This window comes from Pempheris klunzingeri, chromosome 14 (assembly GCF_042242105.1).
Source record: "Pempheris klunzingeri isolate RE-2024b chromosome 14, fPemKlu1.hap1, whole genome shotgun sequence".
In the NCBI taxonomy this organism is placed as follows: Eukaryota; Metazoa; Chordata; class Actinopteri; order Acropomatiformes; family Pempheridae; genus Pempheris; species Pempheris klunzingeri.
Genome location: NC_092025.1, coordinates 3,406,358 through 3,427,760, shown reverse-complemented (window position 1 = coordinate 3,427,760; position 21,403 = coordinate 3,406,358). Strand labels below are relative to the sequence as shown.

The 21,403-nt window shown below is 41.5% G+C and overlaps 2 protein-coding genes across 3 annotated transcripts in view; one reads left to right on the top strand and one right to left on the bottom strand.

Annotated features, from left to right (window-relative positions):
* Nucleotides 1–4,377: 4,377 nt before the first annotated feature.
* Nucleotides 4,378–14,389, bottom strand: cfap58 (cilia and flagella associated protein 58). The gene is made up of 18 exons (XM_070844009.1): nt 14,384–14,389; nt 11,944–12,213; nt 11,565–11,713; nt 11,321–11,471; nt 10,610–10,804; nt 9,806–9,943; nt 9,176–9,335; nt 8,632–8,714; nt 8,183–8,374; nt 7,887–8,048; nt 7,380–7,526; nt 6,959–7,099; nt 6,654–6,877; nt 6,378–6,486; nt 6,109–6,213; nt 5,108–5,227; nt 4,619–4,743; nt 4,378–4,489 (listed from the first exon to the last, which is right to left on the bottom strand). Exons 1-18 carry the CDS (start codon nt 14,387–14,389, stop codon nt 4,378–4,380), a joined length of 2,589 nt encoding a protein of 862 aa, XP_070700110.1.
* A 672-nt stretch (nt 14,390–15,061) lies between these two features.
* The window catches only part of LOC139213144 (NLR family CARD domain-containing protein 3-like), a 31,044-nt gene continuing 24,702 nt past the window's right edge, over nt 15,062–21,403 (top strand). Inside the window, exons 1-8 of one of the 2 annotated variants that reach the window (XM_070843776.1) lie at nt 15,062–15,149; nt 16,565–16,695; nt 16,832–16,984; nt 17,292–17,396; nt 18,300–18,378; nt 18,552–18,774; nt 18,926–20,729; nt 20,823–20,996. In XM_070843776.1, the coding sequence (XP_070699877.1) occupies nt 16,607–16,695; nt 16,832–16,984; nt 17,292–17,396; nt 18,300–18,378; nt 18,552–18,774; nt 18,926–20,729; nt 20,823–20,996 (2,627 nt within the window). In that variant the 5' untranslated portion in view covers nt 15,062–15,149; nt 16,565–16,606. The remainder of the gene's footprint in view (nt 15,150–16,564; nt 16,696–16,831; nt 16,985–17,291; nt 17,397–18,299; nt 18,379–18,551; nt 18,775–18,925; nt 20,730–20,822; nt 20,997–21,403) is intronic. The other variant, XM_070843775.1, reaches the window with a different exon arrangement.

Below are 21,403 nucleotides of genomic sequence, written 5' to 3'. Positions count from 1 at the left end.
CCTAATCATTGTGCCACAGATCTGAGCAGAGTAACACACAGGAGAAAACCTGTGCATTTGCATGAAAACTGTAAAGTGACAAATATAAAAGACATGTTTATATTTGTATATTTATAACACTACACATTGTTTATGGAGCAGGACTGTGGAAAACCTCACTTTGATGAATAAAGAACTCAGTGAGTCTCACTTGCCCATACTTTAATATATGAGTATACAAAACACGCTGTATCTGATAACAGAGAACTTCTTAGAATGGCATGTATGCATGGACACAGTCACACACTGACAGTGGGCATTTCTGGGTCAAATCATATCCCTAAGAAGGGCTAAGAAGGAGCTAAGAGGTCCTCTCATTGAATATCTTGCCAATGCTTGTCATATGCATATACAGTACATAGATTTTTGTCAATGTCTCCATCAGCAAGATCAGCGAATTTGCATTATTGCAAAAGCACCAAGAATAGTTTTATCTGTAATCAATGGACATGCCCACATGAAATGAAACTAAGAGCCTCGGAGGCACACTGGAGAACACGAAGCATCATATTTACTATGATAACTGTCTACTGATTGATTGATAAAAAGAGATCCACTAACTCCTCATCTGTAGGAAGCCTTAAAAGTGTGTGTGGAATATGAAACTCCTATAATTGCTGAAAAGATTTGAATACAATATCTACTTGTATCAACTGCCTGTCGCAAGTTTTATAATAGTATTGGCCTTCCAATCCCTAAAGCACACATCTATGTAGGTATTCAAAGAAAGCATTATAGCAGCAGGCACTAAGAGACACAGTATTATAAAGATATATGAAATATGATGAGTTTCATCACAGAATGTCATTACTTTCCAGTACATCACCAACCTTCTCAAAATCAAATCATATGCAAACATAAAAACCACAGCCAGTAATTTTTGGCATTTAAAAATGCCAAGAATACTAAATTCAAAGATCAAAACAGGACAATGTAGAAAGATAGCGACCGTAGCTGTAGAAAGATGCTAATGAAAAATGCCAAACTATCAGGAAATTGATATTGGCCCCTCCCTCGTCTGCAGCCTGTGCTTCAAAATCTGCATAATCCCTGGTTTCAATCTGCGGACGGGGTTTATCCCTTCTGACTAAAAGCCTCGGCCATACAAGTATAAACACATGCACTGACGTAACAGCTCACATGATATTATCACGCCCAGAGTGCACTCAGACTGGGGAATGTCATAATATGGCTATCTTTGAGGTCTAGAACATCCAGCGCTCAGATATGAGCAGATCTGACAGATTAAGCTTTTCACAACCTGAGAGAGAATTGAGAGCAGTCAGACAGTTCAGTGAGGTCTTGTCTATTATGCACATTTAACATATTTTAATGTCTCATATATTCTGTCTACAGTCCGAGCCAGTGATCAGGACAAAACTTATCATGAGAAGAATGGTCAGCAAAGAAAAAAAGTGTTCTGTCCCTCCAAAATAGATACTATAATTTTAGAAATTGGCAAGCAGACACAACAAGCGAAGACAAAGAGAGAAGCTGCAGACTGACGTCAGCACACAGGAGATGCTGTGCCTACCTGCTCAGTCAGAGGATGCTGTACGCTATAAAAAATAGAATCTCACCTACAGAACGGACAGTACAAACCACACCTACAAAACTCAAAACCAGCACACACACAAGCATGCACTGCACAATACGCACCACATGTTACACACATTTTAGTATCATTGAGAAGCACAGTTTTGGAAAGATGATGACCAACCAGCCAACAAACACCAACTTCATTAGTCTGTAAGCAGCTGCTTCTTCCCCACATAACACGAAAAAAAGGGGAGAAAGGGAAGAAAGGAGATGTGGCCTGTCAGAGGCCTCCCATTACTACGGCAACATAGCTCACACAGCCCAGCATTGCTGGTTGCCATGGTTATACAGTGATTGTTCCGGAGAAGGAATTACTCCACAAGCATAAGGGGGGGATAAGAAGGAGAGCTCTCACTTTGTCGTGCTTTTCAACTACTGTCACCACCACCAGAGTTGGCTGTAAATGCGCTGGCTATATTTAAAGAGGTGGGACACAGGATATGGTTATTTGATTATTTTAGCAAAAGAGAAATTATACATAAGCTATAAGTATTGTAAATATATAGGAATAGGCATTTTTTGTGACGTTATCTATACTATACTTGGATGGATAAGGAAATAGCTGCATATTCCTCCTTATATTTGCAGTGAAATTGAAAAGTCGAAGCATCGTAGTGTTTAAATTGGTTGTAGTGAACAAAAAACACACTTCTATCCAGTTTGCACACAATAACTTCTGTGAATATTTGTAGTCATTAAACACTGGCAGGTGTTAAGTTATAATTGGATGGAAACAGATTGAGTCTGTGTTCAGGTGTCATTCCATTCAACCACTGCGGCAGCTGACTTCACTGATTAGCACATTTTCAGCCTGCTAATGAGCTTCAACAAGACCTGAACAATGGATCTGTACCTGGGGACCTACAGATACTGATTGTTCTGCATTTAGCTTTAAGGGAGATTTTGTTGAATATTCCGCTGAGGCGAGGTTGAAGACAAACATTCCCTTCGCTGTGTAGGCCACTGCACCACAGGAATGGCTGCGGCCTCAGTTTGTGTGTTTGCCTGTGTGTCATAGATTGTCAAATGGAAACTATGCAGATGAAAGAACACGCTCTCCTAGCAGCATACTGCAGCTGTCAGGGGTCCTCAGATCAACCACAATTACAGTGCATTAATTGTACTGTTAAACATCAGCAGAATCAGATATCGATAATAATTAGATTGTGCCGCTCGTATACAATATAGAATATAAAAAATCAATGCTTTAGTTAATACATTTAGATCATAATGCAGATGTGCTGTTAGTGTGTTGTCAGATTCCAGTGTATGTCTAGTGGTGATTAGGGAGGGATTATGGGTAATTAAAAAAATTGCCACATACTATCTCATTTGATATTATATGTATTTGTGCTAGTGTGATAGTAGTGGTCACCATGCCCCTTACTGTCGGACTGTGACTCACACCAGCATCGACGGTGGCTCAACAACAGAGGGTGCCAGTGATGCGTGTGGGAAAATAGCCCTGGTTGTTGCTGTAAGAGATAATTTTAGTGAAAACATCACATGTTCAATCCCTGCACACATGAACTCACTCATCTGATTGGAAAAACCTTCATTATCAGCCTCTAGTAGTGCACCTGGAACTGTTCTATCCAAGCACCATGGGAAATATTGTTCTGTGGGTAATGTGTCTCACTGGTTCCATCATGCTTGTAATAACCATGTATTATTGCAATAATTTGTTTTCTATTCAGAAATATTTACTGTAGTAAATAGCATAGTACTGATCCAGGTTCAAGTCAGAGAACTGCTGGTTGTCCCTTGATATCTTATTTCAATAGCATTTGTGTGCTGTTAATAGACTGGGGCTTTTCACAGCTGATGACAATTCTATACATTCTGATGCAGACAGAGAGGTGGAGTATGATAAATGATAAATGAAATCTGATTTAAGTTTCGTCTTAAATATTAGACATAAGAAAGCCCCAGCTCTTTATCAAATCTCTTCAGTAAATATAGTGCAGCCAGAGATGTCTTAACAGCAGTATTTCTGATGAGGCATTAAGCTCTGAGCTGATTGTTTTAAAAAGGAAAAAGGAAAGACAGTTCTTTTCTGCTGCAATGCTCTTTAAGTGCTTTACAAGTTGATGAAAACAAAGCAAATGACAAACTTATCATTATTATTATTAACCCTATTACAAACACATTCCACACAAGTGACAGGTCCATCCAATCACCCCCCCCCCCCCCCCCCCCCCATTTCCCCTCATTTAGAGCCAATCATATGCTTAAGATACACATTCTGTTCGTACCATGGTTGTTTGATGGTGTCACCACATTAGCTCTTGTCCATTATACAAGATATCTACAGAAAATACCCCTTTACCCCTTTTGGATTGTGCTGTGAATGTAGACTACAGTAAGGGAGGAAGGTATTGATTCATATCAATATATCAATAACATAATGACACAACAGTCTGTGAACATTGTCTAAGCTAGAAAAAACAACAATTTGATATGTTTCACAAGATTTATACACTGGCCAAAAAAGTATCTCTTAGAACATGATTTAGTGTCGACTGAAAGCTGGTGGGAGAGGCAAGGGACAACCCCCCCCCCCCCCCCCGATGACATTTAAAGCAGTTTTTTCACAATTACATTATCATTGTTAGTCATGATTGAAGTCATGATTGCTTAATAGTGAAATACAGGGAGCTTGAAACCTCTTGACTTGCTGATAATGCCGGGTTATGTTGAAAAGTTTTCAGTTCAAATTATATAAAAGAAGAACAGCCGTCATCTTCTCACAGGGTTGTCGATCCTGAAGCCTCCTCCAGTGAAGTGAGGTTTGCTGCACAGCTGGGGGAGGGCCTCCAGCTGCTCCACCTTGGTCTTGGTCCTCTGCTCGCTGGTGAGACACACAGAGCTCCGGGACATCAGAGGGTGAACTTAACTATCACAAACTGCTTGCACCCACTGTACCTCAATAACACCCAAAGATAAAACTACGATGTAAAACAAAAATCCACCACCTCACCTGTGAAGCTTTTTCTGACTGAGGTACTTCCTCTTAATGTTGGCCAGCTCATTAGCTAATCTTTGATTCTCACTTTTGTACTCATTCATCTTGGAGTCAAGCATTCTCAGCTCTGCTATCAACGCCTGTGGAATCAGACAAAGAACAACGTCTTGTCACACAGCAGAGAGAAGCAAAAGGGGGCCACATTTTACCTGAGTTCAGGTGTGGCACCTGTTTGGAGATACATGTGTTATTCAAACAAATAAAGGTTTTAATGTTTTAATACATATGGACAAATACAAATAATAAGTTGTGTTAGTGCAGAGCATTTGAAATACTGAACATTTATATAGTGAGTGAGAATATGACAGCACCATCAAGTTGTTAATGGAAATAGGATTCAGAGAACAGAATCTGATGGGGTCAAATACAAACATCAGACAGCATGAGGAAGTGGAAGACCACATGCCATGCCTTAACTGATAAGAAAGGGGTGTGTGTGATGACCTTGAGTTTCTTAGTTCTCTCTCTGATGGTCCACTGGCACTGCTGGAGCTGCTCAGCAGCCTCTGGACCTGGCTGCCGGGCCAGAATGTGCTTCAGCTCCACATACAGCTTCTCCTTTTCCTTGATGGAGAAATAGAAGGAGAGAAAACTTAACAGATGAGAGAGAAAGGGAATGAGTGACCCTGCATGCTGTGTAACTCAAGAACAAATTACAAAAGAAAAGTGGCAACTGCTTCTGTGTCTAGACCTGCGACCTGGGTTTGGCTTAAAGGCAGCATGTGTTTGTAGAAATTCACAGTCAGCGCCCCAGGGTGGGATACAGTATGTGGAGGTGCTGTCTGTCACAGTGTTTTCTTGATATCATCACCAAATAGTGCTAAAGTCGGACGTAGTCAAATCATGCACATAATGGCTCTACAGTGCAGAATTATAAACAATCAGTGTTCAAAGTTTCCTCTCTCTCTCTCTCTCTTTCTCTCTCTCTGTCCAACTCCCACCCAACACAGACCCTGACAGAAAACCACCCACCTCTGAGCCTGGTTCTGTTTGAGGTTTCTTCCTGTTAAAGGGGAGTTTTTCCATTATAATACCTGATGCTGCTCATGTGGGGATTTTTGAATCCTTAATTTTAAATTCCTGAATCATTGGGTCTCTCTCTTAATTGAAGAGTTTGGTCTAGAGCTGCTCTTTATGGAAAGCGTCTTGATATAACACTTGAATGAATGAATTGGTGCTATATGAATAAAGATTGATTGATTGATTGATTGATCCATTTGAGGGTCTGTATATTATTCATATAACTGCCATGTTAGCATTAAGCAGTCGGCTGCTGCAGTGCTGATAAACACTTTCCCACTTGAATAAAGTGACGGAGACCAGAAGGTAGTTCCTTTCTGAAAAACTCATGTTGCTCCCTGATGAGGATGAGATTAATTAATCTAAAGAGGTGTGTACAGTGAGTGTGTGTGCTTGGGTGAACACACTGAGGAGAAAGTGTTTACCTGTAATAGGAGTTCACGCTCCTCGAGCTCTTGGGTCTTGGCAATGAGTCGTTTCTGTAAAGACTGAATCTTCTGGATGAGTTCGTATTTGCCAGGGTCGCTGCCCTGCAGGGGAGAGTCAGTTACAGAATGTTAATGGCCCAAAATAGTCCTCTCTGAATAAGGAGGTTCATTCTGCTGGAAGAATGTGAGTGGAAGTGAAAATATCCATGTCACTGTGAGGCAGTGAAAAACAACAGTATTAATACACTATTAAACAAGTCCTTCACCTCCAGTCGTCTCCATCGGTGAATATTTATAGGCTTCAGCTGTTCCTCCAGGATGCTGTTCGTCGTCCGCTCCCTGAGCAGCTCCCTCTGCAGATGGAACAGCTCTCGCCTGCAACACAAAAAACAAAAAAGGTGTTTCACACAGTTCTCTTGTACAGTTTAACTATATTTATTCCAAATTTACCCCATAAATGAGTGGATGGCCTTTCTTTTAATAGAAAAGAAGTCATTCCTTTGCTCAGGCAAAGTCGGTCAGCATTGTCAGTTCTCTTTTACCTCAGGTCCTCTGTGTTGGGTATAGTCTTGTCCATGATGCTCTTCTTGCGCCGGAGCTTCTTGAGCTCCAGCTTGAGCAGGCGGACGTCTTCCATCCTCTGGCTGTAGTGAAAGTCCCCCTTACCCAGGATCGATTGCTGGATCCTGATCTTCTCATACAAAAGTGTGCGCTCATCGTTGCGGCGTAGCAGCTGTTTGCCCAGATTGTCCCGCTCTCTGATCACCTTGAAAGAAGTTTCATCAACAAATAATCAGATACAGGTCTCTGTTTGTCCCTCTATGTCTACCTCCTTCCCTGTCGTTACCTGTTCCAGTTGCTTAGTCTGCTGGACCTGCTCTGCATCAGCGTCAGCTATGATCTTCTGCAGTTTTTGCTGCTCTGCTTTCTGACTGTCAACGCGCTGCTTTGTTTCTTCAAGCTGGAGCTTCATCAGCTGCAGCTCCCCCTGTGGTAACAGGGAAGCGAAGGGATTAGGTTTGCAATACTGACCGCAGCTTGCTGTACATTATCCTGCTTAGAACAACACTTCATGCTAAAGAAATTGATTAAAAAAGGCTGAAATACTGATTGAGCAACGGTCTATTATACAAAAAATATACTGTCAAATGGCTCAATTGACCAATCAGAATCATGTTTTCAACAGTCGTGTAATGATAACAAAGTAAATGTTGTTGAGGAAGTCAAAACCACTCTCCACCAAGAACCAATGAGACAGGCTGCAGTACCTTGAGGGCCTCGTTATCCTTCTCTAAGCGCTTGTGTTCCTGCTGATCCTTGGCAAGAGCCAGCTCCTTTGCAGTGATCTCATCTCTCAGCCGGGTGACCTGGTTGTTCATGGTCTTCATCTTCCTCTTAATCTCTGCAATTTCTTCCTGATGCAGAGAAACAGACGGTGGAAGGGGGGAATTTAAAGAAGGAACACAAAGGCGAGAGTTATATACAAGTTGTGCACAAGTTTCATGTCTTTTCCTGTTCTTAGAAAGTAAACAATAGCAACCAATGGTTAAGTGTTGGAATTAAAGCTAAGAGAAACTGTGAGACAGCTGCCCTGCCTGTCAGCTAAACACAACACCTACAGCATGTTGACATATTTAGCATCAGCCATCTTCCTAATATAGCAAATACAGAATCTAAACAGCAGGATACAGGCTAGCTCACAGGCTAGCTGACTCCTTACCGGATGATTAACAAACAAACTGAGGATCACGGTAACAACAAAACATCATTTGTACCTGAGCCTCAATGAGGTTCTTGCTGTAGAGGTTCCTCTCAGACACAACAGACTCCAGCAGGTTCTCTTGCTGTTTGAGCTTGCACTCTGCCTCAGTGACCTTCTTCCTCCAATCAAATATCTCCACCTCTCTTACTTCAACGTCACTCATTTTCTGTTGCACCTGTGGAAGGGAGGAAGATTCCCGTCAGACAGGCCAAAGTGCCAGGTTTCCCACCTTTGTGATAGTAAATAACTCAACATTATCTTGTGACATTAAACATATTCCAAATAAGAAAATGCTTCTGTATAACCCACCTTCTGCATGAGGTTGCTGGTCTCGTTGATGTAGCGGTCACGTTCCTTTTCCAGCTGTTGGATGATCTTGCGCTGCTTCTGGGCCTCCTGGCGGTAGCCATTAATCTCCTGTTCCAAATTCTTCTTGTCCTGCTCGAGGAGCTTCACAAGATTCTGCTGTTTCTCAGTCGACTGCGCAGTTTTGATCATGTTCTATTGGATGGAGTCATACACACAAATAGAGCAACGTGAGTAAACATATATTAATCCTGGTATTGAATGTATTTCTAGTTGGTTGAGAAGCAGGAACTGTAGTTTACAAAATAATGCTGTACTACTGTGTAACAGCCAACACAATGTTGATGAAAACCGTAGGTAACAGAATAAATACTAAATAAATACTGAATAAATAAAATAATCTGTGGGCCACATGTATATTACAAGAACCTCAGGTGTGCTCCAAGGCATACCTTATTTAAGATGTCTCTCTCTCGGATCAGCTCATCAATGGATTTCCTGTCCGCTTCAACTTGCTTTTGGGAAGATTCGAGATCTGTGAGGGATGGGGACATGATGGTCAAAGCCACGAGTGTTGGATATTTTTGTATTAAATAGTTCTCTTCCATCATGTAAATTACTTTACTCTTTAATGAACACTGCTGAGAAGACTGTCTTTACGTCTGAATGAAAATGAGACACATGTAAGAACTGTAAAGCAAAAACAAGACAATGGCAAGAAATATCAGAGACTAAGAGGTGCAATACATGCAAGAAAAAGAAAAGCAGGTAAAAGTGCAAACAGATGGGCAGAAGCAAAAATGCAGAGAAAAATATTAACAATTGAAAAAACCATGACTGTGTCAGAGGCTGCAGCAACTGACATCTGGGATGTGATTAGAAATGGACGGTCCTTGTTTTCCTCACACTTATCACATAAAGCTGTTGCCCCTCCTGCCAGCTCAGAGGGAGAGAAAGACAGGTAATATAGAGAAGACAATGGTTCATGTCAGTTACCTTTCTCCAGACCAGCGATCTGGGCTTTCAGTGTCTCCCTCTGCACGTCCACATCAGCCTTCTGGTCCTCCATCTGGTGGAACTTCTTCTGGATGGCTTCTCTCATCTTGGTTTGTTTGGCAATCTCCTGTCGCATCTGATTCACCTCCTCTTCTCTTATCTTACAGGTGCGGGGGGGTGGGTGGGGGGTGGGGGTGGGGTGTATGAGGCATCACATTTCTCTTTGTTGCTGTCTTTGCTCTCTGGTAGTAGGATACAGTTCAGAACATACTAGACCTGTTTCTGCCTTGTTCATTACATGATGTACTGTCAGTGCAGTGCCCCCTTGTGGTTTAATAGCAGTAGTCATTTGTTACTAGTATCCTCCAATACTGTAGACTTGAGACAGTACAAAGACAACAGTGCTAGTCCCATGATTTCCTTTTAGACTTAACAAATAAGAGAAAAACACGTCTGAGTAATGCCAACAGAGCTTACCTCTCCTCTGACCTCTGACAAATCATGCATGCACAGGCTCACACAAACACTGCTAACATACACATCCAATCAGGCCTGTACAGTTAGAGACTGTATACGTTAACGTGTGTGTTGTTCGGCTGTGTGAATGTGTACCAGTGGACCATCCCGTACCTTGAGCTCATTTGCGCTCTGCTGATTTTCCAAGGAGAGATGTTCTTTGACTGACACGAGCTGCTCACACTCCTGCTGCAGCTTGGTGTTCTTCACCTGCATCTGCTCCAGCTCCTTGGTGGATCGCTCATTCAGGACCTGTCGTAGTCAGGGGAGGGGATTGAGGAGTGGGAGGAAATTATGTTTATTGCATAGTGCAGTGCAGTAATATCTATCTTTATATGTGTGTGTGTGTGTGTATATATATATTTATCTTGTGTTTCTACTCTTATTGTTTCACTTTGTGTGTTATTTGATATTTATTTTATTTTATTATTGTTTCAGTCTGGAACAGGCACTCAAAACATTCCACTGCACATTATACTGTGTATAATGTATGTATGTATGTGACAAATAAAGGTCTTGAATCTTGAATCTAATAGCATGTTTTTAACCCACACAATCACATGCATGTTGGCTTTACAATATACATAGTGTTTTTAAAATGTTGGTTTTATACACAAGTTTTCTGATGTATCCATGTTTTGGTCAGTACACATGTGTTTGTGTGTTCATATAATGTCTCACTGATGTACAGAATTCAGTTGGATTGAATTGATTTGCATACAGTATATGCAACTTAGTGTTAGGGGTTTACAGAACTACCAATGTAATACATGTGTAGAAATAAACCTTTACATATTTTGGTTAAAGAACACATATGATAAACATACATACAATGATCATCTTTATTTTCAGCTAAGATGATAGATATTAAACAGAAAACTTGAAAAATGAGAGCATGTGTCCCACTCCATTGCTCACCTTTAGCTCTTTCAGCTGCTGCTCTAATCTCTGCTGCTCCTCTTTGGCCCTTTGGCCCTGCACATTCAGAGCTTTGATGTCTCCCATCTTGGCCTCCATGTCGATGTGCAGCTGCTTCACCTCTTTGTCTAGCTTCTCCTTCAACCTCATCTCCCGAGAGATTTCATTCTGCTGTACCTGGAGCTCCTGCTGGAGCTGGATTTAGACACACAGGAGTTGGCTTCAGAGCTAGATTAGTTTTCACTTTATTTGGAAGGATCCCCATTAGGGGGATCAGCACAGCAGGTGTTATTCCTCCTTGGGGCAACTATGAAGCTAATTATGCTGGTAGTGGCCAAAAGAAATTAATCCTATTGAAATCAGTCATATACTGTACAGCACAGTTAGTGAAAAGGTTAATGGGTCTGTGTGCTAGTGTACTGTTTATGTAGTACATATAAGTACATATTTTCTGCAGCCATATTCCTCATGCATCACACAGCCATCTGCTGACTCATCAATGTGGTAAAAATATTACAAAACACAAGTAACATGACATGTAGAGAAGCAATTAGAGAAGCATTTCCCTCTACTTCTCTATTTGTCTGCTTGTCTGCGGTTGGAAAATCTGATATACTGTAGTTGTAGCAATATTCCCATCAAGGTTTCATGACATGATTTTGAGTCACAGAAACCCCTTGTGTCTAATGTGACATTATCAAAAATACATACCTGAGAAATATTCTCCACGGCACTATCTCGTTGGGCCTCTATCTCTTGCTGGGTTGCAGTGGCCTTGTTCAGCTTTTCTCTCAGAACCTCCACGTTTGTCAGCAGCTGGTCCCTCTCCTTAGTCACCTCTGCAACCATTTTCCTTAGCTCACTGAAAAAAAAACAGATTACAGTTGGTTCCATACACCGAAAGTGTCCACACAATAAATGATTGAGAGCATACGGAAGAGGACACATGGCTCACTTCTGCTCTTGGCCCATAGAAAAGCCACTTTGCTGTTCTGCCATTTTTATTCGGTTGGCAACTTCTTCTTTTAAATTCCTGATGGTCTCTTTGTCCCGCTTCTCTTTATCATGGGCAGCATCGACCATTTTCCAAGCTTTGTCCAGCTCCTACAGTGACAGCAGAGCAACATTTTAGCAAAAACCTTGTTGAGGTAGTAGACTCCAAGACCAGACTTTCTACACATGCTGCCTCAGATCCTCTTCAAGTCCTTCAGTTCACACAGTCCCAACTGCAGCTTAACTTCCATGTCGGAAGCTATGCCCACTAATGTCATAAACAAACAAAGAAATACAACATGTTACACTGTTCTGTAGCCTCTCATGCTCTGCTGATATACCCTCTTTAGTGAAGCAATTGTTGTCTCGTCTTCCTGGGACAGTTTGAGGGCCGCTTCGACTTTAGTTGAGGTGGACACAATCTCTGCGTTCAGCTCCCTGCACTTAGACATGAGCCTCTTCTCATTCTCTCTGGACTGCTTCAGTGCATGGATGAGCTTCTCGTACTCCACCCGGACCTTGTCCATACTCTTGTCTCCAACCAGCTCACTGAGGACCATCTGGAACTCCTCTAAGGACCCAAACATGTCCTCTCCTTCTGGTCCCGTCTCCTGCAATCACAGCAGAGCCACAGACTGCAGTGAGAATGTGTAATGGCTGAGAGTGACAAGTAACTGTCCTCATGAAAAGATGAATAACCAGTTGAAGAAGAGATATTCCCATCTTTCAGTAAAAGCAGCAATATAACAGTGTAAAAAGTACAAAGTAAGTAAAAGCTTGCTTTCAAAATCCTGCATTCATCATTTTACTTTAGTAAAAGTATTACCATTAATATGTACTTCAAGTACCAAAAGTAAATGATTGATTGTGCAGAATTGGCCATTGCTGAATAATATATTATGTTACTTGATTCTAATTATTGATGCATTAATGTGTTCATCAATGTTGCTGCTGGTAAAGGTGGAGCTCATTTTAATTACTGTATATACTGCTGGGTAGTTTAATGTATGATAATAACATTTTTAGTCATTTATTAGTTCATTTATGATTTGTATTAGTCATCTAAATCTGCAAAGTAACTATAGCAACCAAAGCTGTCAAATAAATGTGAGGGGTATAAAGTACAATATTTAGGAATGGAGGTAAGATGTAAGATAGAATGGAAATACTAAACTAAGGAAGCCTACAAGGACCTCAAAACTGTATTGTAGTACAAACTTGAGTATAAATGTACTTAACTGGGTTTCCACCACTGCAAACAGACAGCTGGGCCCTTTGTTAAGTTAGTTATTATACCTAATGTCCGAAAGCCTATTCGGTTAGTGCTAGAATTTCCCAGATGCGCTTGAACGTCTCATCATGTGAACCGCACGTGAACGGTGGATGCAGCACGCTGCGCAGTTGTTCGTGCTTGGGGACTATAGCAGACACGGAGAACCTATCATTCCTTGTTTTGTGTGCGTTTATGGACAACAAGTAAGTTTATTGCTGCTGTTACATGTTCCATATTATTATCAAAATCTTAAGTTTATGTGTATTAACTTGAGGTATTTTCCCTGTGTTGGTCTGCATGGCTAATTAGTACCTTTCAATGCTGTGTTGGCCTGTTCATAACCTGAGTGTAATTAGAGCTAGACTCTCTTTGTGTTTTATATATACATAATTGTGCATTTACTGTTCTTTGGGTTTACTGCACTATGTATATATTTAATGTGTTTGTAGGTACAGTAATGATATTGTTTTACATCTGTATTACAAAGTTGTTGTTTATTTTATACAACTATCATACTCATTGTATTATTCAATTTTCTCTTATTGTTTCTGTTTAGACCACAAACACATAAACCAATAAAGCTGATAAAAGGGATTCTCTGGCCGGAATCTGTCCTTAGTGTTCGCATCCCTAACCGAACCCTGTCCATATTCTACACCTAAAGTGACTAAACTTAATGGTCATTTCCGAGTTTTGCCTCTGTGTTTAACATGTGTCACATGAGGTTAAAGTTAATATAGATGGCAGAGTAGTGAAATGAATGAGCAGTCCACATCACTGTCCTTTTTATATCCTTTTGGAGGGATAATTACAATGAAGGATATTTGAAGGATACTTCCTCAACCTTATTAATAATCAAATATTTCAAAGGTAGACACCAGATACTTTTCCAGTCCAGACCTGAAATAAGGTTATTCCAGTACAAAACAGCATTTGAAACAGAAATTCTGTTTGAAACAAAGCCCAAATATCACAGTTATAGTTGTAACCACAGTAACAGCAGCAAGTCAGTTTAACAGCTACAGAGTTTTTAAAAGGCTTGACCACCAGAAGGGACTACATCAAACACTAAAGCATATTCCCTGGACAAATTCCATGGAATAAAGATTTGTGTTTATATAATGTGTCTCTGTTGTTCCAGATGTGGTCAATGAGAGGGGAAAGTTATGTTTATAAGGACAGAGAAAGGCATTTGTTTGTGACAATGTGATACTTTTATGGGATTTTTTCAACATTATAGCTGTAGAGTAAAACAAATCTAAGGCCTCCAAGTTTTGGGAACAATAATTTGGGAATGAAATTCCAGACTGAGTTTGGATCTCTGAGAAACTCGAACGTGCACATAGTTCACTGTGCTCGCGGCCTGAATGACGTCACATTCAGGCCGCTATTTAACGCTAGTGCTAGTGACCCTTAACCAGCTTTAGGTTACATGTATAATGCTCAAACATCAACGTTGAGTTGCCTTGAAGACGTTTTGAGACCAAACCGTGAGGAAGAGCACTTACCTCCATAATGTGAGGTGAAAAGTCAGTATCAGTCCTGAAACAGCTCTACTCCGTACAGACAGAGAAAGGTTGGTGTTACTTTCATCAATGGAGCTGTTGACGTAGGTTGCTATGCAACCCCAGGTCTCGCGAGAGCAGGAGCCGCTAGCCTGCTCCAAAGAGGAAGCGCGTGCTTTGGTTTTGGTTGCTTGGTTACGGAAGTCAGCTGAACACCACGAAGAAGATGTCTGCCTGTTTCCTTCCTACCTCCAGCTGTAGTGTCTGTGTGTAGACACACGTGTAGCCTTTAAAGGTCTGCAGCACGCACAGAGGGCTAAATGACAGGAGCTTCACCAGCTGACGACCCCCCCACCATCAGCCAGGACAGACGGTGGGAGGGGGTCACAACACCAACACCCACACTGCAACTAAAACTGCTTTAGTTGTGATTACACAAACATCTTCGTCCAATCAACTGTTTTTTCATTGATTTGCTTCTTTGACCAGTTTGGTAGATTATTGCGAAAACATTAGAATGAAAAGTAAGTGATTCCTTTAGATATACATGTAAAACACCCACATTTATTGTGGTTAAATATGTGCAGTTTTATTTTGAAATGTACTTGTGTTTTATTTTCCCATTTCCTGTGATAAAGTTTTATTTTGAAATGTCACTGAACGCACGTAACGAACTGAAAGGGAAACCGTACACGGTAATGACGGTAAACAACTGATAAAGAAGATACACGGAAGAGTCAGAAGGAGTTTAGCTCCAGTCGATAATAAGGTAATTGTATGCTCTCAACTTTATGGTTTAAAACAAATACTGTGGTAATTGTGAAGCAAGCTAATGTGACATTTTTGTGTTTTAATTTCTATTTAGCTCTCATGTCGGTCTTATGTTGCTCTACGGTGGTCTGAGTTGCAAGTTGGTTTATGACCTGCATTCACAATAAAGGACATTAGACCATCAGTCCTGGCTTTTCACTAAGTTTTAACATTAACTGGTACGCTACAATAGATGAACGATAAGAATCCAGTTTTAGGTGAGGTCGGCCTGTTCTATGTCAGCTTTAGATGAAACCTCTTTCATGTAGTGGTTTCTGATTCTCTGGCTGTCTTTCCCCAGTAAAATAGAAAAGCATTAAGTCTGGTTGGGGAACACTGACATTCCTCTTTCATCATGGAGATGTATACATTGATGACTGACTGCTGCGACACAGTCTGTCTCACTCTCACTTTCACTTCCCTGCTGCTTAACAGGTTTATGTTGTTTAATCCCTTGGCGTGTTAACAGTTAACATTCAGATTGCAGAGAAGAGCTCAAACTTTTCCTCTCTCGGTTAATTGAATACACAAGTGCTGCTCAGAGACGTCCATTAAATTCATTTAGTGACTTTTCAGATGAAGCAGAACCAAATGATCAGTCTATAAAACATGATTCACTTCATTTAGATAAAAGTAACCGGTTAAAACCGGTCAGTCAACGACACCATGCAAATAAGACTTTGAATTTCTTGATTACAATTGTACCAAAGTAAATGGATTGTACTTGCATAGCACTTTTCTGGTCTTTTCGACCACTCAAAGCACTTTAACACATTTACACAATAATGAAAAAGCTAAATTCTATTTATTTTGTCTCTAAATTGAGTTGTTTTATTATATTCAATGAAATATGAACCAATCAAGCTTAGAATCTAACATGGGACAACTAACAGTGGAGAACATTGGTACTGAAGAAAACTTCATGATTCTCAACCAAGTTCTACAGATATACAGAGCATCTTTTTCTGTAATATCTATGTGGAATAATCATGAACTACTGAAATGTTGTTTAGTAGTGTTGAATTAACTGAATATTAAATAAACTGAAGCGTCCTGCCAAATTCACTTGGATGTAAACGGTCCTGTGTGTGTACTGTGTGTACTGTGTGTACTGTGTGTGCTGTGTGTACTGTGTGTACTGTGTGTACTGTGTGTGCTGGGCTGCTCTTCATCACTGCAGCATCAAGACGCCATCTAGTGGACTGACAGTAGAACTGCAGCAGCAGGTGGCGGCCTCCTCTGCCTCCCACTGCTGTCTGACTGCAGTCAGCTGACACTGATCAGTAGAGGAGCAGCTGATGTTTTAACAGGAGACAGGATGTAAAGGATGATTCCACTTGAAGCGGAGACAAATGCTTTGTGTTTTCTCTCCAGGTGAAAGTGTGTATGAGCTGATGTGGACGTGAGTTCAGCAGCATGAATCGGAGTGAGGACAGAGCGGAGGGAGTCCCTCCCTCTAAAACCACTCTGTGTGGGGAACATGACAGCCAGACCAGAGCTCAGAGGTGAGAGGAGGATCTCTAACTGTCCACAACTCTTCTCCATGTCAGAGGTCAGCACTCACATCACTCCACCATCATTATAACTCTGTATATGTGTGTGTGTGTGTGTGTGTGTGTGTGTGTGTGTGTTTGTGTGTTGAAGCCCAGAGCAGCAGCACATAAAAGACACTGCTGAACCTGGAACTGGACCTGGAACTGGACCTGAACCTGATCCCAGCTCTCTGTCCTTCAAGAGTGCCCAGTCGAAACGTGGCGACTTTCATTTTAAAGAACAACCATCTCCTGCAAAGAGGTCGGCTGTAAATAACATTAGAACTGATTCATGTTTTAACTGTTAGTTTATCTAGAGAAATGTTATGTTCATTTTCAAAATCCTTCATCTTCACATTCACTTCTACTTCCCCATCAGAAAGCTGCCCAGTATAACCAGTCTGAAACTCTTCACTTTGACATTTTCTCCACACACACTTTCTGACTGCTGTTGATGGCTGCATGAGTATAAAACAGGGAATTTATTGAGGCTAACTGATGCTAGCTGCCAACAATGGTTAACTCTGATATTATCCATCAAATCTTTTCTTTCTTCACGTTTCTATCAGGAAGAAACTGGAAAAACCAGAACCCAGCAGTGTGTCCATGAAGAGTGACAGGTCTATGCGTCATCCTATAGCCTTCAAAGACAAACATCATTGTTCTGATCAAAGGTCAGGATGAAGAGAGTAAAAACAAATCTGTGTTTCCTCAGTTTTCTTTGAATTTTTCACATTCACACACTTTACTTTAGCTGCTATCCATCCTTTAAAATACAATTGCACCATTTCTGGGGTATTTGGATTTAATTTATCAGAAATAATTATCAGATGTAATTAATAATCATATTGACTAATAGGACTACCACTTCTTTGAAAATATGAAATGAAAAATATACTAAATTATACTAACCCATAATTTGGAGTTTCCCAGTTAAGGTTTGTTACCAGTTGGAGGGAAAAGTTGGAGGTCCTCTGGTGTTTTCTTAGCTGGCAAATCCATTGATGCAGCAGGCTGGAGAGGTTGTGGTTCTGAAGTCAAAAGGGCAGTCCTTGTCCTTACAGTGTTCTGGTTGCACGTCGGAAGGAGGAAACTCCTTTGTTCCTTGCTGGTTAGCCGCTCGGTGCTAACTTGATTTCATGCTCCTGAAAAGCTGTAAGATTTTGTGTCGTACCTGCTGGGGCTAAATTAACAGGTTTCAGGCCAAACTTTGTCACTGCCATGAGGACAGTCTGCTTTGTATAGGCCACATATAAAGAGCAGCCAAGCTGGAGCCCTAGCAGGGTCCAGGAGAGAAGACAGAGAACAATGGGGCAGCTCTGCTTTGACTGCAGCGGCCAATCGTGGCTGAAAGCTGGTTCCAGGGGTGCATTTCACACATAGGAGTGACCCAACACCAAGAAATGGTTGATGGATACTGAACGCCCTTGCATTTGTTTTGTTATTACATTGCGCATAATGCAGTATGAGCAACACTTTATTACGGCATTAAATCAGATGGTTTACCAGTAAACTCTTTAAGTCTATGTGTGTGTGACACACATAATATGAGCTAATTCTTCATGATTCCTCCACAGAGTTGACCAGGAGAGCTCAGAGGATCCCAGTGGTCAGTCTGCCCAACAAGAACAAACACACTTGGACTCCATATTTATGGTCTGTATATGAACAACAGCTTTTACATCTATTCTCCATGCTGCACTTTTTAGACTTTTTAAGACCATTTTGTAGCACTTCAGACTCTTTAGTGGATTGTCAGTCTGTCCAATCTGATGTTTGGATGTATCATTTTAGTTTGTTTGGTTCATTCATTTAATATTCTGTTTCAGCTGCTGGAGAAGGACATCGTCACTTTCGTGAAGAACGAGCTGAAGAGGTTCCAAACAGTTCTCACTTCAGATTGCCCAGAATACTTAGAAAGTCAGAGTAAGGAAGTGTTAGATGGTGAGGAGGAAAAGCAGGGGAGAAGCTGCAGGGAGGCATTTCTGAAGATTTCATTGCACTTCCTGAGGAGAATGGAGCAGGAGGAGCTGGCTGATCGTCTGCAGAGCAGTAAGAGGATTTCTCTAAAGATTTAACACACTGGATGAATTAACTAAAATCTTAAGAGAAGGACAACAGTATCTTTATACATGCGTTCTTTAGGGGAATTTAACCATCATACTTTCTGTATTGATCTTATTTTTTTTTTGTCTTCATGCAGGAGGTCATTCTACAGCTTGTCAGCCTAAACTAAAATCTAGTCTGAAGACGAAGTTCCAGTGTGTGTTTGAGGGGATTCCTAAAGCAGGACACCCAACCCTTCTTAATCAGATCTACACAGAGCTCTTAATCACAGAGGGAGGAACTGGAGAAGTCAATGATGAACATGAAGTCAGACAGATTGAAACAGCATCCAGGAAACGAGGCCAACCAGAAACAACAATCAGATGTGAGGACATCTTTAAACCCCCACCTGGAAGAGAGGAGCCAATCAGAACAGTGATGACAAAAGGAGTGGCTGGCATTGGGAAAACAGTCTTGACACAGAAGTTCACTCTGGACTGGGCTGAAGACAAAACCAACCAGGACACACAGTTCATTTTTCCATTCACTTTCAGAGAGCTGAATGTGCTGAAAGAGGAAAAGTACAGCTTGGTGGAACTTGTTCATCACTTCTTCACTGACACCAAAGAAGCAGGAATCTGCAGGCTTGAAGAGTTCCAGGTTGTCTTCATCTTTGACGGTCTGGACGAGTGTCGACTTCCTCTGGACTTCTGCAACAATGAGGTCCTGACTGATGTGACACAGTCCACTTCAGTGGATGTGCTGCTGACAAACCTCATCAGGGGGAAACTGCTTCCCTCTGCTCGTCTGTGGATAACCACACGACCCGCAGCAGCCAATCAGATCCCTCCTGAGTGTGTTGACATGGTGACAGAGGTCAGAGGGTTCACTGGCCCCCAGAGGGAGGAGTACTTCAAGAGGAGATTCAGAGATGAAAAGCAGGCCAGCAGAATCATCTCCCACATCAAGACGTCACGAAGCCTCCACATCATGTGCCACATCCCGGTCTTCTGCTGGATCACTGCTACAGTTCTGAAGGACATGTTAAAAGCCAGAAGGGAGGAAGAGCTGCCCAAGACACTAAGTGAGATGTACATCCACTTCCTTGTGGTTCAGTCAAAAAGGAAGATGATAAAGTATGAGGGAGGAGCTGAGACAGATCTTCAGTGGAAACCAAAGAGCAGAGAGATTATTTTGTCTCTGGGAAAATTGGCTTTTGAGCAGCTACAAAAAGGTAATCTGATCTTCTATGAATCAGACCTGACAGAGAGTGGCATTGATATCAGAGCAGCCTCATGCTACTCAGGAGTGTTCACACAGATCTTTAAAGAGGAGAGAGGACTGTACAAGGACAAAGTGTTCTGCTTCGTTCATGTGAGCGTCCAGGAGTTTCTGGCTGCTCTTCATGTCCATCTGACCTTCATCAACTATGGTATCAATCTGTTGTCAGAAGAACAAACATCCTCCCAGTGGTCTGACGCAAGAAAACGCCAATTATCGGTGACACAGTTCTACCAGAGTGCTGTGGACATGGCCCTACAGAGTCCAAATGGACACCTGGACTTGTTTCTCCGCTTCCTCCTTGGCCTTTCAGTGCAGACCAATCAAACTCTCCTACGAGACCTGCTGACTCAGACAGATGGAAGCCCACAGGCCAATAAGGATATAAACCGGTATATTAAGGAGAAAATTGAGGAGAACCCCTCTCCAGAAAGAAGCATCAATCTGTTCCACTGTCTGAATGAACTGAATGATCGTTCTCTCATGGAGCAGATCCAACAGTCCCTGAATTCAGGGAGACTTTCCAGAGAGAAACTCTCTCCTGCTCAGTGGTCAGCTCTGGTCTTCATCTTACTGTCATCAGTAAAAGATCTGGACCTGTTTGACTTGAAGAAATACTCTGCTTCAGAAGAGGCTCTTCTGAAGCTGCTGCCAGTGGTCAAAGCCTCCAAGAAAGCTCAGTAAGTGGGATTTATTCATCAATAAATATTCTTTAATCTTACAACAAAAGGGGAAAAAATAACGTACTTGTGTCTTTACCTTTATTTGTCCAGACTGAGCGGCTGTAACCTGTCAAAGAGAAGCTGTGAAGCTCTGTCCTCAGTTCTCAGCTCCCAGTCCTCTAATCTGAGAGAGCTGGACCTGAGTAACAATTGCCTGCAGGATTCAGGAGTGAAGCTTCTATCTGCTGGGCTGGGGAGTCCACATTGTGAACTGGAAACTCTCAGGTTAGGAAACCCATTCAAGTAAAAATTTTAAAACTCCCTTTTCCTCTTCCTCTTTGTTCTTAAAATATCAACCCATCATATGATCTCCAATTTTTACTACAGACTCATTCAGCCAAATTCATTGACACCTACCCCAACTTTCATGAAACCCAGAAGAAGAATTAACTTCATTGTCTTTCTGTTCTGGACCACATCACACCACTGAAAATCAGAAAGCCAAAATCAAACACCCTTCCTTTCCTTTATGATCACATCTGATCCCTGAGGCAGGAAAATCAAGTCATCATTCAGTTGTGGTTTAGGACTAGGTGAAAAAGTCTCTTATATGATTCTTGCACTTGAGATTACAAGTGAGGGCAAAGGGAGGGGTAAAAACTTAATTGGCATCTTCAGATGGGCACACTCCT

Bases quoted from the DNA above. Each gene is read 5' to 3' on its own strand.
- cfap58 (XM_070844009.1), bottom strand. The intron at 5,228-6,108 runs GTAAACACTTTC...TTCTCCATCAAG, and splicing joins AGCGTGAACTCCTATTACAG to GAAAAGGAGAAGCTGTATGT. The intron at 4,744-5,107 runs GTCATCACACAC...CTGATTCCACAG, and splicing joins AGAGAACTAAGAAACTCAAG to GCGTTGATAGCAGAGCTGAG.